This window comes from Lentinus tigrinus (genome assembly GCF_003813185.1).
Source record: "Lentinus tigrinus ALCF2SS1-7 unplaced genomic scaffold L226scaffold_34, whole genome shotgun sequence".
Classification (NCBI taxonomy): Eukaryota; Fungi; Basidiomycota; class Agaricomycetes; order Polyporales; family Polyporaceae; genus Lentinus; species Lentinus tigrinus.
This window is the reverse complement of record NW_027137943.1, coordinates 215,166-227,060: the sequence shown is the minus strand read 5'-3', so window position 1 is coordinate 227,060 and position 11,895 is coordinate 215,166. Positions and strand designations below refer to the sequence as shown.

At 56.8% G+C, this 11,895-nt stretch overlaps 3 protein-coding genes across 3 annotated transcripts; 2 read left to right on the top strand and 1 right to left on the bottom strand.

Moving 5' to 3' along the window:
- Nucleotides 1-51: 51 nt before the first annotated feature.
- Nucleotides 52-1,248, top strand: L226DRAFT_574480 (ribosomal protein S5 domain 2-like protein; the record flags this gene model as incomplete). The annotated part of the gene is made up of 4 exons (XM_067685052.1): nt 52-338; nt 400-853; nt 917-1,084; nt 1,138-1,248. 4 exons carry the CDS (start codon nt 52-54, stop codon nt 1,246-1,248), a joined length of 1,020 nt encoding a protein of 339 aa, XP_067531393.1.
- A 17-nt stretch (nt 1,249-1,265) lies between these two features.
- On the bottom strand, nt 1,266-7,917 carry L226DRAFT_538630 (DNA-directed RNA polymerase II subunit RPB1). Its single transcript, XM_067681536.1, has 10 exons — nt 7,679-7,917; nt 7,423-7,621; nt 7,289-7,359; nt 6,547-6,792; nt 6,173-6,496; nt 5,697-6,121; nt 5,562-5,641; nt 5,377-5,507; nt 1,769-5,327; nt 1,266-1,713 (listed from the first exon to the last, which is right to left on the bottom strand). The coding sequence occupies exons 1-10, from the start codon at nt 7,763-7,765 to the stop codon at nt 1,580-1,582; spliced, it is 5,256 nt and encodes a 1,751-aa protein (XP_067531392.1). The 5' UTR covers nt 7,766-7,917; the 3' UTR covers nt 1,266-1,579.
- Nucleotides 7,918-8,061: 144 nt separating this feature from the next.
- On the top strand, nt 8,062-10,836 carry L226DRAFT_538629 (ubiquitin binding protein). The gene is made up of 6 exons (XM_067681535.1): nt 8,062-8,159; nt 8,220-8,386; nt 8,439-8,658; nt 8,872-9,139; nt 9,194-9,795; nt 9,850-10,836. The coding sequence occupies exons 1-6, from the start codon at nt 8,102-8,104 to the stop codon at nt 10,650-10,652; spliced, it is 2,118 nt and encodes a 705-aa protein (XP_067531391.1). The 5' UTR covers nt 8,062-8,101; the 3' UTR covers nt 10,653-10,836.
- Nucleotides 10,837-11,895: the final 1,059 nt, after the last annotated feature.

The window sequence follows — 11,895 nt, the reverse complement described above, 5'->3', positions numbered from 1 at the left end:
CTCTTCTCGATCTCAACGCTGCGGTCAACTACTTTGTGAAGCTTGCAAATAATGGCGGCCGTCTCGCTCTCGAAGTCGGAACGCGCGTACATCCAGTCCTCACTCAAGGCGCATCCTCCATTACGCGCGGACGGTCGTGGTCTCCTCGACTTCCGCACTGTCCTCCTAGAGACGGGTGTGGCGCCATTAGCAAATGGTAGCGCAAGACTTAACATTGGAAAGATGGCACGCGAAGGTGGCGGTGGGACAGAGGTTGTCGCGGCCGTGAAGCTCGAGGTGGAGGATGTCGAGACTGGAGATGGAGTCGACGGCGGGCGGGTAGTTTGCTCGGTCACTTGGTGCGTAAAATCCCTCGCTCTCGCTTCACTGAGGTCCAACACGTCTATTCCTGCAAGGTAGCTCCCCAGCCGCATATTCTCATCTCTCATCAAACGCACTGGACGAACTGCAGCACGACCTCAGCGTCATTCTTCAGCAGACCATCGCACATCCCTCCCTACATCCGAAAAACCTCACGATCATCCCGCGAAAGAAAGCTTGGCTCCTCAACCTTGATGCGGTTGTTCTGTCTGACGCAGGGAATGTTGTCGACGCGCTTTTCATGGCGGCTCGTGCCGCACTGTGGGATGCGAAAGTGCCCCGGACTCGCGCTGTCCAGTATCGTGCTCCTGAAACTTTGAAGTCCTCAAGGAACGATGCTCCAGGCGCGATGGACGTTGACGAAGGTACCAGTGGGTTTGACACTCGAGACATGGCCCGGACGGCGGCAGACTTCGAGCTTCCCGACTACTGGGATGAGGGAGAAGTACTCGACGGTCGGGACAAATGGCCCATCTGTGTCACGTTGAACCTCGTATGTTCCTCCCAAGAAGCAAACATATGTTATTATGTTATTCTTACAGCACGCAATCCTCAGCTCCCATCAGTGCATCTCCTGGATGCAACACTGGCAGAAGAAGCGTCAATACTTCTGCGCCTGCATCTGATGTTCTCTTTCGCGCCATCTGCGCCTCCAATCTTGCAGTCCATGCGCCTACTTGGTCCAGCAGAACTGGAACTGAAAGATCTGAAAGATTCCATAGCGGTTGGTGTTGGTCATTAGATCTATCCAAGACGCTACTGACATGTAAAACTCAGGTTGGTGAACGGTATGCGAAGGAACTATTCACGGCTTTGGAGAGCAAATTGCGGGAAGAGGACAATAGACGGAACATCAAGGCTAGAGACAGATTCGCACTCATGCGATGAGGCCAGCGTGTCTTTCGCAAAAGTACCTTACTTGTATTCTACGCTCGTTCTATCTTTGCTCTGTAAAGTGGCCGGCTTTGTATTCTCGATCATCACAACGACTGGACCAATACCGCTAGGATTGATGTCTGCTACACCGAAGAGCTCTTTTAATCTGGTTGAAACTTGGGATGAGAGCAGTACCCAGCATCATCCACGCACTCAAGCGGAAGTTAGCAATACACCGCACAAGGAATAGGATACCCATGGTCATTAATCTACATGTTTGCATTGTGAGAGCTAGATAACGAGATGATACGAGGAGGTACTAAGTTCAAAGATCCTATATTACTCAGTCCCAGGACGGTGAAGTGCTGTACGAATGGTTCCGGTTCGTGGATCCATTCGTGTTCTGCGCAGGACTCGACGGCGACCATTGTGGCGACGTCGGACTGTACGCAGGAGAGGCGGGGGAATATGCAGGGGCTAGCAATAGATCGTTAGCATCGGCACGACAGGCACGAGAGTAAATGCGACTTACAGGTTGGTGAGTATGTTGGAGAGGTAGGTGAGTATCGCGGCGAAGCAGGTGAGGTGGGAGAGGTGGGAGAGTACTTCGGCGACGTGGGCGACATCTGCGCCGGGGACGTCGGCGAATACCGCGGTGATGCAGGGCTGAACGACGGGCTCGTTGGCGAATAACGAGGCGAGGTCGGACTGAAGGACGGAGACTGTGGGCTGTAACGGGGAGAGGTGGGGGAGAACGACGGTGACGTCGGAGAGTACCGTGGGCTGGTGGGAGAATAGCCAGGGGATGTGAGGTTAAGAGCAGGCGACGTCGGCGAGTACGTCGGCGACGTTGCACCCCGACTATGGTCATAGAATGGCGACGTTGCGTACGGCGAGGTACCCATTGGCGATGTCGCACCCGCGAACGGCGACTGTGCAAGGTAGGGAGAAGTGGGGGAGTACGCGTTCGGCGAGCTGGGGCTGTACCCTGCAGCGGCGGGAGACATGGCACCGGCACCCATTGGGCTCATGCCGAAGCCCATGAGGTTGTAGTTCGCTGGAGCCTCCTCGCCACCATTGACCGCCAGCGGTGAGAACGCTGCCGTCTCGCCCTTGAACGAGACATCCTGCGCCCACATCGGAGAGTTGCTGTCGTACGGGGTCATCGCAACCTGGCCAGGAGTCATGCCGCCGTCGGCCTGCGCCGCGAGCATCGTCTGCACGGGCAAGCGATGGTCGACGATGACATCCTTGAGCATGTCAATGTCGAGTGCGACATCGAACGCGCCCGTACCCATCGGTGCCATCTGTCCAAACAGGATGTTCTCCGCGATACCGTGACAGTCATCCTTCTCTCCAACCGCCGCTGCCTCCATGAGAATCTCGACCGTTTCCTCGAACGAGCAACGCATGAGCGCTCCAGTGTCGGCACGGTTGATACCGTGGCGGGTGATAGCCATGAGTGTACCGCGATGCGTCATGAGGTCGCAAAGGAGTGCGAGGTGACGGTAGTTCACGTAGGAACCGTCGAACTCGATGACACCACGGAGCTCCCGCATGATGGCCGCACGCGCCGCCTCGATACCCAGGACATCGAAAATCTCCACGCAAGAGTTCGAGTACGTCCGCTTGAAGTCGACGCCGTCGATGCACATGACCGTCTTGAGGTTGACACCGTCCGTCTCCAACACCCACTCCTTCTCCGTCCGCGCCTCGATGCTGCCCGACGGCGAGATGGTGATCTTGTCGTGCTCGAGCAAGAAGGCACGCTGGATACCCGGAACACCACGCAGCTCGACCGAATTCAGCATCGTGTTCTCGAGTTGGCGCAGGAAGATATCCTCCTCGACCTGACCCAGGTCCTCCTCGTCCTTGTCCGCGCCGCCGAGGACACGACAACGAATGACCAGCTTCTCGGAGTTGTCCTCGCTCCAGATGACGAACAAGTCGGTCTTGAAGCTCTGTGCAATTCGGTTCGCAACGTAGGTCATGGTGAGCTTGCGATCGATCATCTTGGCACGGTCGAGCTCCAGACGGAGGAGCCAAGGCGACATGAGGTGCAACTTCTGCTCAACCTCCTCGTCGGGGATGGCGAAGAACGCGTGAACAAAGTCCTCATCGTCCTCGATGATGGTAGAGCTCGGATCCGGGTCGTACCAAATCTCGACGGCAGCGGTGACCGTGCGCAGTGAGGTGAAGGCGAGCTCCTGCTGCACGTTCTTCGCGTGGATTGCGTCCTTCGCGATCTCGGGCTCCAGGTAGACGGAGAGCGACGGGGTCTTGATGTTCGTCGCGACGTTGATGATCTCCTTGAGACGCGGTACACCGAGCGTGACGTTCTTACTCGACACACCAGCGTAGTGGAATGTGTTGAGCGTCATCTGCGTCGCGGGCTCTCCGATGGACTGAGCAGCAAGGGTACCGCACATCTCGCCAGGGTGCGCAACGGACTGGTTGAACTTCGCCTCGATCTCTCCCAACACCCACTCGAATGCCTCGCGGTTCAAGTGGTACCGCTCCAGGACGCGCCGAGCGGCGAACGTAGCACGGACATGCATGCGGAAGAGCAGCGTCGCGTTCTCCTGTGCCTCCTTCGAGAGGTAGCCTTCACCGCGGACGATGATCAACCGGCTGCACAGTTCGCGCACCGAGTCGATGATGTACACTGGTTCGAGGTCGCTCGGCTTTCTCCTGTCGATGTGGAAGATCTGCATCGCGTTCTGCACGATGCGCTGCAGGTTGACAGGGAGGTAGCGCGGAGCGGAAGGGTCGGTACGGGGGAAGATCCAGGAGCGGAGCAAATGACGATCCTCGGAGAGCTGAGCGAACTCCTCATCGAGCTTCGCCTGAAGTTCCAGAGAGCTGTCGTCCAAGCCGACCTGGAGGACACCAGGGAGGAAACCGCCCGTAGGGTCCGTGACATCTACGCGATAGTCGTGCTCGAACTGCGCATTGTTCAGAGCGAACGTCTCGATGTTCTGCCGCTCGATGAACGCGCCGTCCATACCGTCCTCGCCGTAGACGAATTGGATGAGATCTCCCAGCGAGTTGCGGACCGTGCCGTCGTAGCAGACCTGAACATCCTCGAGCGCCTTGACAAGACGACGCTGAATGTAACCAGTCTCGGCGGTCTTGACGGCGGTATCGATGAGACCCTCACGACCAGCCATCGCGTGGAAGAAGAACTCCTGAGGAGTCAGGCCACGAAGGTACGAGTTCTCGACGAAGCCGCGAGCCTCGGGAGAGAAATCGTCTTTCGTGAAGTGTGGAAGGGTGCGGTGACGGAAACCGAAGGGGATACGTTTGCCCTCCACGGACTGCTGGCCGACACAGACGGACATCTGCGAGATGTTGATGAATGAACCCTTCGAACCGGCGACCACCATCTGCTTGACGTTATTGTCCTCCTTCAAGTGCTCCTGCGCGTACTGACCGCTGTGGTCACGGGCCAAGTTGAGCTCGCGCTCGACCTTCTTTTCGAAAGACTCGCGGATGGTCATACCCGGAGAGGGCTTGAGCCGGTCATGGTAGGCATCGTCGACGATTTGCTGCACGTTCTGCTTCCGCATGGCAATCTGCTCCTGAATGTAGGCCATGGTCTTGTGGTCAGCGATGGTGTCGCCGATACCGATACTGAAGCCATTGTGGAACAGCCAGTAGTTGACGACCTGCTGAAGACCGGTGAAGAGGGTGCGCGTCGCCTCGGGACCCTTCTCGCGGAACACGACGTGAACGAGACCACCTTGGGAAGCACCGACCGTTTTCTTCTCCACGATACCGAAGATGACGTCGCCGTTCTCGATCATGATGCCATCGTCGAAAACCGGGTTGTTCGACTTCGGGTCAGGCGAACGGAAGATGTTGATCCCGCGGGGGATGCACATGCTCAGGATCTGCTTGCCCGTCCACAACGGCTTCGGCTTGATGACCGCGGGGGTAGGCACGCTGCCATCCCAGTCCGGCACCCACAGCAGGATGTTCTGGACTTGCGTCCAGTCCAAGAATGTATCTCGCAGAGTGAACTTCCGGATACCACAGAGCGTGTCCTGCACGATGCCCATGACAGGCTTGTTCGCTTGTGGCGAGATGATCTGTGACACGGTCAGTACATACTACTGGGAATGGGAAGAACCCTCATACCTGTCGCGGTACCCAGGCAATCTGGGACAACTCTGCCCGTGTCTCTTCACTCTGAGGTACGTGCATGTTCATCTCATCACCGTCGAAATCGGCGTTGTAGGGCGGCGTCACGGAGAGGTTTAGACGGAATGCTGTGCAAACGAGATTAGCCAATATATAACGACAACTACGCTTGACATGCTCACTTGAGTACGGCATCAGCCTAACTCTGTGACTCATCATACTCATCTTGTGCAGACTAGGCTGCCGGTTGAAGAGCACAAAGCTGTGGGAATCAGGTTGAGAAAGAGCTGCAACAATTACAACTTCGCGTCACTCACTCGCCGTCCTTCATGTGTCGCTCGACAATCCACCCGTACTGCAGGAAGGCGTCCGCACGCTTGTTGTACCGCAAGTCTATTCGTTCGCCAGTGTCACGAACGACGTATCTTGCACCTGGGTATACTGTAGGGCCGTTGCGCACGAGCTCCTGGAGATACGCGATGTTGTACGGGGTCACTCTTTCCGGGAATGTCAAGTTCATGGCGATGCTCCGAGGTACGCCGACCTCGTCCAGCTCCAAGTTCGGGTCTCCCGTGATGACGGTACGCGCGGAAAAGTCGACACGCTTCCCCATGAGGTTACCACGCAGCCGACCTTCCTTGCCCTTGAGACGAGCGCGGATAGCCTTCACTGGACGTCCAGATTTCTGGAGTGCTTGCGGAATACCGGCGATGTCGTTGTCCATATACGTCGCCACATGGAACTACGGATGATAAGTTCTGGTGTCCGGTGTAGAGAAGTAGGTGATACTTACCTGCAACAACTGCTCGAACTCGTTGATGACGTGAGCAGGTGCTCCTTCCTGCTCACACCGTCGTACGTTGGCAGATGCCTTGATGATGTCACCCAGCTTGTACGTCAAGTCATCCTCGCTACGCATCGTGCCACCGTCGACAGCGATACTAGGTCGGACAGGGGGAGGAGGTACTGGGAGGACCGTGAGGATCATCCATTCCGGACGCGCGTAGTCGACCGACAACCCAAGAAGGTGTAGGTCCGAATCCGGAATCTTCTTGAGCGCGGTGTACACTTCATGAGGTGGGAACAGTCTCTTGTCCGGCTGCAGAGACTTCATCTCCTGCGCAAAGTGAGTACAGGACAGAGCAGACATGCGATGAAACAACAAACCTCGTCCTCGTCCTTCCCACGCTTGTACTGAACGAAGAGTTTAAGGCCCTCCTTCCGGATCAGAGGCTGCTGAGCGCCGCAGCCGCCATGGCCTTTCTTTGGCTCATCCTGTTCGTCGCCTTCGCCTTCCTTTTCGGGCTCATCGGGGTCGCAAACCATCTTGCCTTTGCAGAAGCTCCACACAGCTTGCATTCGGGCCTTGGGGTCGCGAATATGCCTAATGCGGCTAGCGAATTCGGCGTTGGACTTACAGGTCGCAGGAAGCGAGATATGCAATTCAAAATGTCAGCAATGGTCAGGATCAAACCACGGAAAGCAGCGAGCTGCTTGTATCTCAGACGCACGAGTACAACAGCAAGAAGAGATACAACAGGGGGCTACGGAATCCGAGTCTCAAGTGCCGAAGCCAAACGTGCCACTTTTCCTGCGTCACAGGGAGGGCAGTTGGTTATCCAACATAGCAGCTCACGCAGAAGACTGCCGGGATGCTCATGTTTCCGCACTCCTCGCTCAGCCCCCCATTTCACCACGCACCGCGTGCCCAACCATGACCGGACGTGTGTAGTGGGTCGCGCGGCGATCAAGCGATCGAAAACGCGCGCGGCCCGCGTCCGGGTGGAAGAACGCCTCGATTGTCGAGAACAGACGCGATGCGGGTTTGGGGTTCTCCATGGAATCGGAGAGAGCCCCCAGAAAATTGGGTGGTGGGGTGCGAAACGAGAGGAGAGAATTAATCACTCACGCTATCAGCCTTCAGACGACCACAATTTACACATATGCACTCCAGAATCTTCTTCACTTTCACGATGAAGCCTGTCGTTGGCGCACATTAGAGCCAGAGGGCGCGAGGGCCAAACAGGGGTGGTTGCCACTCACCAGGGTGGAAGACGGGCCTCGCCAGCTCGATATGCCCAAAGTGCCCTGGACACTCCGACATCCCCTCTCCACAGGTCTGACACTTGAAATTGCGGTCTATCGTGCCCATATGAGGATCCATGAGGCCACCAATCTTTGGCTTATGGGTGGTTTCGTCCATGACCTCTGGATGTTCAATTTTGGCGACGGAGTACGCTTTCTGCCGTTGGAGGTCAGAAACGCGTGGTATGCGCGCAGAAGCGAATGAAAAACGCACTATCTCCTCTGGGGAGAGGATACCAAACTGCACCTCTCGCACCCTGCGGACGGGTGCCGCAGAATACGCAAACTGGTGACCAAGCATGGCGAGCGACAGGAGACGGGAGCAGAAGACGTCGAGAGCTGGAGAAGCCCGTCAAAAGAGCAGAGAGATGGCCCCAGGTATACAGGAAAGCAAGAGAGCGGGGCAGAGAGACGAGGAGCGGGGGGAGACCAGCGTCGTCGACGTGGTCGAGGACAAGGAGCGGTGGACTCAGCCAACGCTCACGACGCCGGGACCGCTCCCTCGTGACGCCCAGTCACACCCGGTCACGGGCGCATTCTGCATCACGTCACGCGTGTACGATGACCCCGCAGCCCGCAAGACGCTGACTGACTCTCCGCCAAACTACGACCACCTTTTCTCTTTCTCCTCGTTATCATGTCCTCGTACCTCAGTTCACTTCTCTGGGGCACGTCCCAGCTCGACGACGCCATCGGTATGTCCTCTTTTCGCTCTCCGGGGCGACGTGTTTGTTTACCCGGAACTTGAATGCTAGACAAGGCGACGTCTGAGCTGCTGCCAAGCGGCTCAGAAGACATTGCACTCAACCTCGAGATATGCGACCAGATCCGCTCCAAGTCTGTGCCACCCAAGGACGCCATGCGTGCCTTGAAGCGTCGACTAGGACACAAGAACCCCAACGTCCAGCTCCTTGCACTCAGCGTATGTACCTACGCCGCAGCCAAGGACGCGTGTTTGCTAACTTGATTCCTAGTTGACCGACGTTTGCGTCAAGAATGGCGGTGACGCGTTCTTGGCCGAAATTGCGTCGCGCGAGTTCATGGACAACCTCGTCTCAATACTCAAGATGCCCGCACTCAATCATGACGTCAAGAACAAGATTCTCCGGTATACACAGGACTGGGCCACCGCGTTTGAGGGCAAGCCGAACCTGAGTTATGTAGGAGAGGTGTACAAGACGCTGCAGCGCGAAGGTGAGCACTCCTGAGCTAAAGGCGCATCGTGTATCGGACGATAGGCGGTCAGTAGTGCGGAAAAGCACGAGATTGGACATAGTTGGCCAATAGACCTCGGTAAGTCTCGTGCATGAGCTTCGCACCATACGCTCCGCCTATAACCCGATGCAAAATGTGGCCATGTCTGGTTCTGTCGCTCCAAGGGCTGTGTCTGAGAGGTCGCCCATTCAGGATTCAACTTCCCTCCTCGTGATCCTGCCGTCACATCCTCTGCCATGGTGGACACGCAGACCGCACCGGAATGGATTGACTCAGACGTCTGCCTGCGGTGTCGCGACCCCTTCACATTCACGAACCGCAAGCATCACTGCCGTAATTGCGGGCGGGTGTATGACCAGAAGTGTTCGTCTAAGTCGATGCCACTACCCCATTTTGGCATCGCACAGGAGGTCCGCGTTTGCGATATCTGCTATACGTTGTTGAACAAGAAGGCACAGAAGTACGTCCCCGTCGCGTCTACCTTCCTCCCTCCCCTAACGCCTACATGACCTAGGACCCACCGGCCATCCCAGAGCGTCTCCACTTCGCGACATCGTTCTGCACGCGACCTCTATGATTCAGAACTTCAAAGGGCTATCCAGCTCTCGCTGGAAGAAGTTGGTTCCGCTGGAGGCCGCCGTCCGGGCTACGTACCCTCTCCGTCCCCTTGGCAATCGTCGGAGCCGCCGCTGGTCGACCGAGCGACGCGCTCGTACGCGTCGTCCTCGTACTCTCGTGAGGAGGAGGACGATCCGGACCTCAAGGCCGCCATCGAAGCTAGCTTGCGTGAAGCGAACGCGCCCAAGCCCAGTGCTCCCATAGTGATCGACGTGTCGGACAGATCTCCCTACATATCCTCCCCCGGTCCCGGCTATGCTCAATCATACCCCCCTTCGAGTGCGACCCCTAAACCTAGGGCCCCGCAAATTCCGAGCTACGACCTTGAGCCATTGGAGGAGGATGCCATATTGACCTTTAATCAGACTGTGGAGCAGGTCCAGGCGCAAGGGGGCAGGGATCTCTCAAGGTATCCGGCGGTGACTGAGTTGTTTGATAAGGCCAATGCGTTACGACCCAAGCTTGCTATGGGCTTGAACGACACAAGTCGGAAAGAACGTGCGTATTCCCCTTCTTGCTTGACGCTCCCTCTTCCTCATTCCCTTCCTCCAGAGATGCTGGTTGATATGCACGAGAAGCTCTCGCAAGCAGTGAAGCTGTACGACAAGCTCCTCACGGAACAGCTCTCGCGCCCTTCGTGGAGAGCAGGGCCCTCCGCTGTCCCGCAGCAGGATACCGGTGCATACGCCCCCCAGTATCAGACCGTCAACGGCACGTACAGTCAATGGCACCATCAGCCCTCGCAGCAAGTGCCGGCAACCCCCGTACAGCCTACATCCTACTTCTCCCCGACGCCTGCCCCTCAAGCAAACGGTACTTATGTCACATCTCCCCCGGCGGAACAACCCCAGCATCAGATGTTCCAGCCACAGACGGCTCCTATCCTCTCGCCGAGCTCGCCCTCGATACAGCCGCGGTATGGCCAGGAAGGCCTGCCTTACGGTGCCATGTCGCCTCCACCCGTCAGCGTACCCCAGTACGGCGCAGCCCCCACCGCTGCGCCCGCACCATTACCGGTATCCTTCCAACAACCCTCCGCGGCCTCCGCACCCCCAGCGCCTCCCGTGCAGTCTCAGCCTCAACCGCACCTGCAGCCCCCGCAGACCCAAGCTCCCTCCGCACCCCCACTCTCCCGCCACAACACCCTCTCTGGCTACCAGCAGCAGCAACCCATCGCGAACGGCTACCTCGCGCGCTCAAACACCGTCGCCTCCTCGTCGCACGCGCCCGCGCAGCTCCAGCAGCTCCAGCAGATGTCCGTCCCGCTCCCGAGCTTCCCGCAGGTCCCGAACGTCGTTCCCCAGTATGCACCGCCGGAGCCGGAGAGGAAGGAGGCGTTGCTGATTGACCTGTAGGAGTCGTCTTTCGGCTTCAGGCCTCTCAGGAGTCAGGTCAGGGTGACTCCTCCGTCGACCTGTGTTCTTGCAGGATGTGATACGGGGATGTAATGTTATATATGGATGGACCCGTTCTATGTTAGACTATGTGCATGACTGTATGACTCTTCTTGTCTTGCTCTGGCATGCCCTTGCGAGCTCGTGGTGATAGACTCATTTTGCGCCATTGGAAGGTATGTGCTTGAACGACCGCGACTCAAGATCGGACACCGGGGCGACCTCGCAGCGCCCCCTGTGGTGAAACGAGCCAAACTGCACGCTTGAGGATAATCAACAGTGATAGATTAATAGGTTATGCAATACGATACGAGACATCAAGGGCACTTCGGACCACCAGAAAACAGATACATACTCAAGCCGGATGGTGACGCGGGACCTCATGCAGTGCGATGTATGTCGGTACCGGTACAAATGGATGTGCGTGCGGCCGGGTCAGGATCGAGTGTGAACAGAATCATATGAGAGCATGCATGCAGCAATGTAGTAGACACGACACGACACGGCAGACAAGCAGATGACAGCAGCTGCGTATGCTAGTGGGGCTAACACTACGTCCGAAAGAAAGAAATATGGCAGGGTTCACGAATCAGGAGGGGGAATGGGGAATGAGGGAAGGGGGATGGGGGATGGGATGGAGGGGTTTGAAAACGCGGCAGCAACAAAGACTTATCTCCCAGAAGGTCCGTCCATGATGTCTACCACTGTACTGTATACCGTTACGACTACGACTACGACTACCTAGCGAGAAAAGATGAGAGATCTGAGAGTCAAATGCAACGAGCGTGTGGGATGATGGGGTGAGTATGTGATCAGAGACCGGGAACGCAGAGAATGAGATGCAGGACGACGTACGGCACAGCGTACATCGAGTCCGTGTACTGTGTATATTGTGTATTGTAGGGACCGGTGAGGGCGAATCGAGGCGACGTGCGTCATAGTATTACACGTGAGATTGGGGGGTATACTATAACTTGAGTGAGATCAAAGACCACGGATATTTGATCCAAAAAGCCGGGCGTCGTGCACGAGAACGTAGAGGGGAGCGGGGGGGTCATGGGGTGGGTGAGAAAAATAGAAGATAATGATCGAGGAAGAAGCTGGACCACGGGAGAACGATGCAGGAAATAAACATTGGGCAGTGCTCGCACTAGGACTGTGGTTTCGTATGTCGTCAGAGTGAGAAGATGGACAGCAAATATTA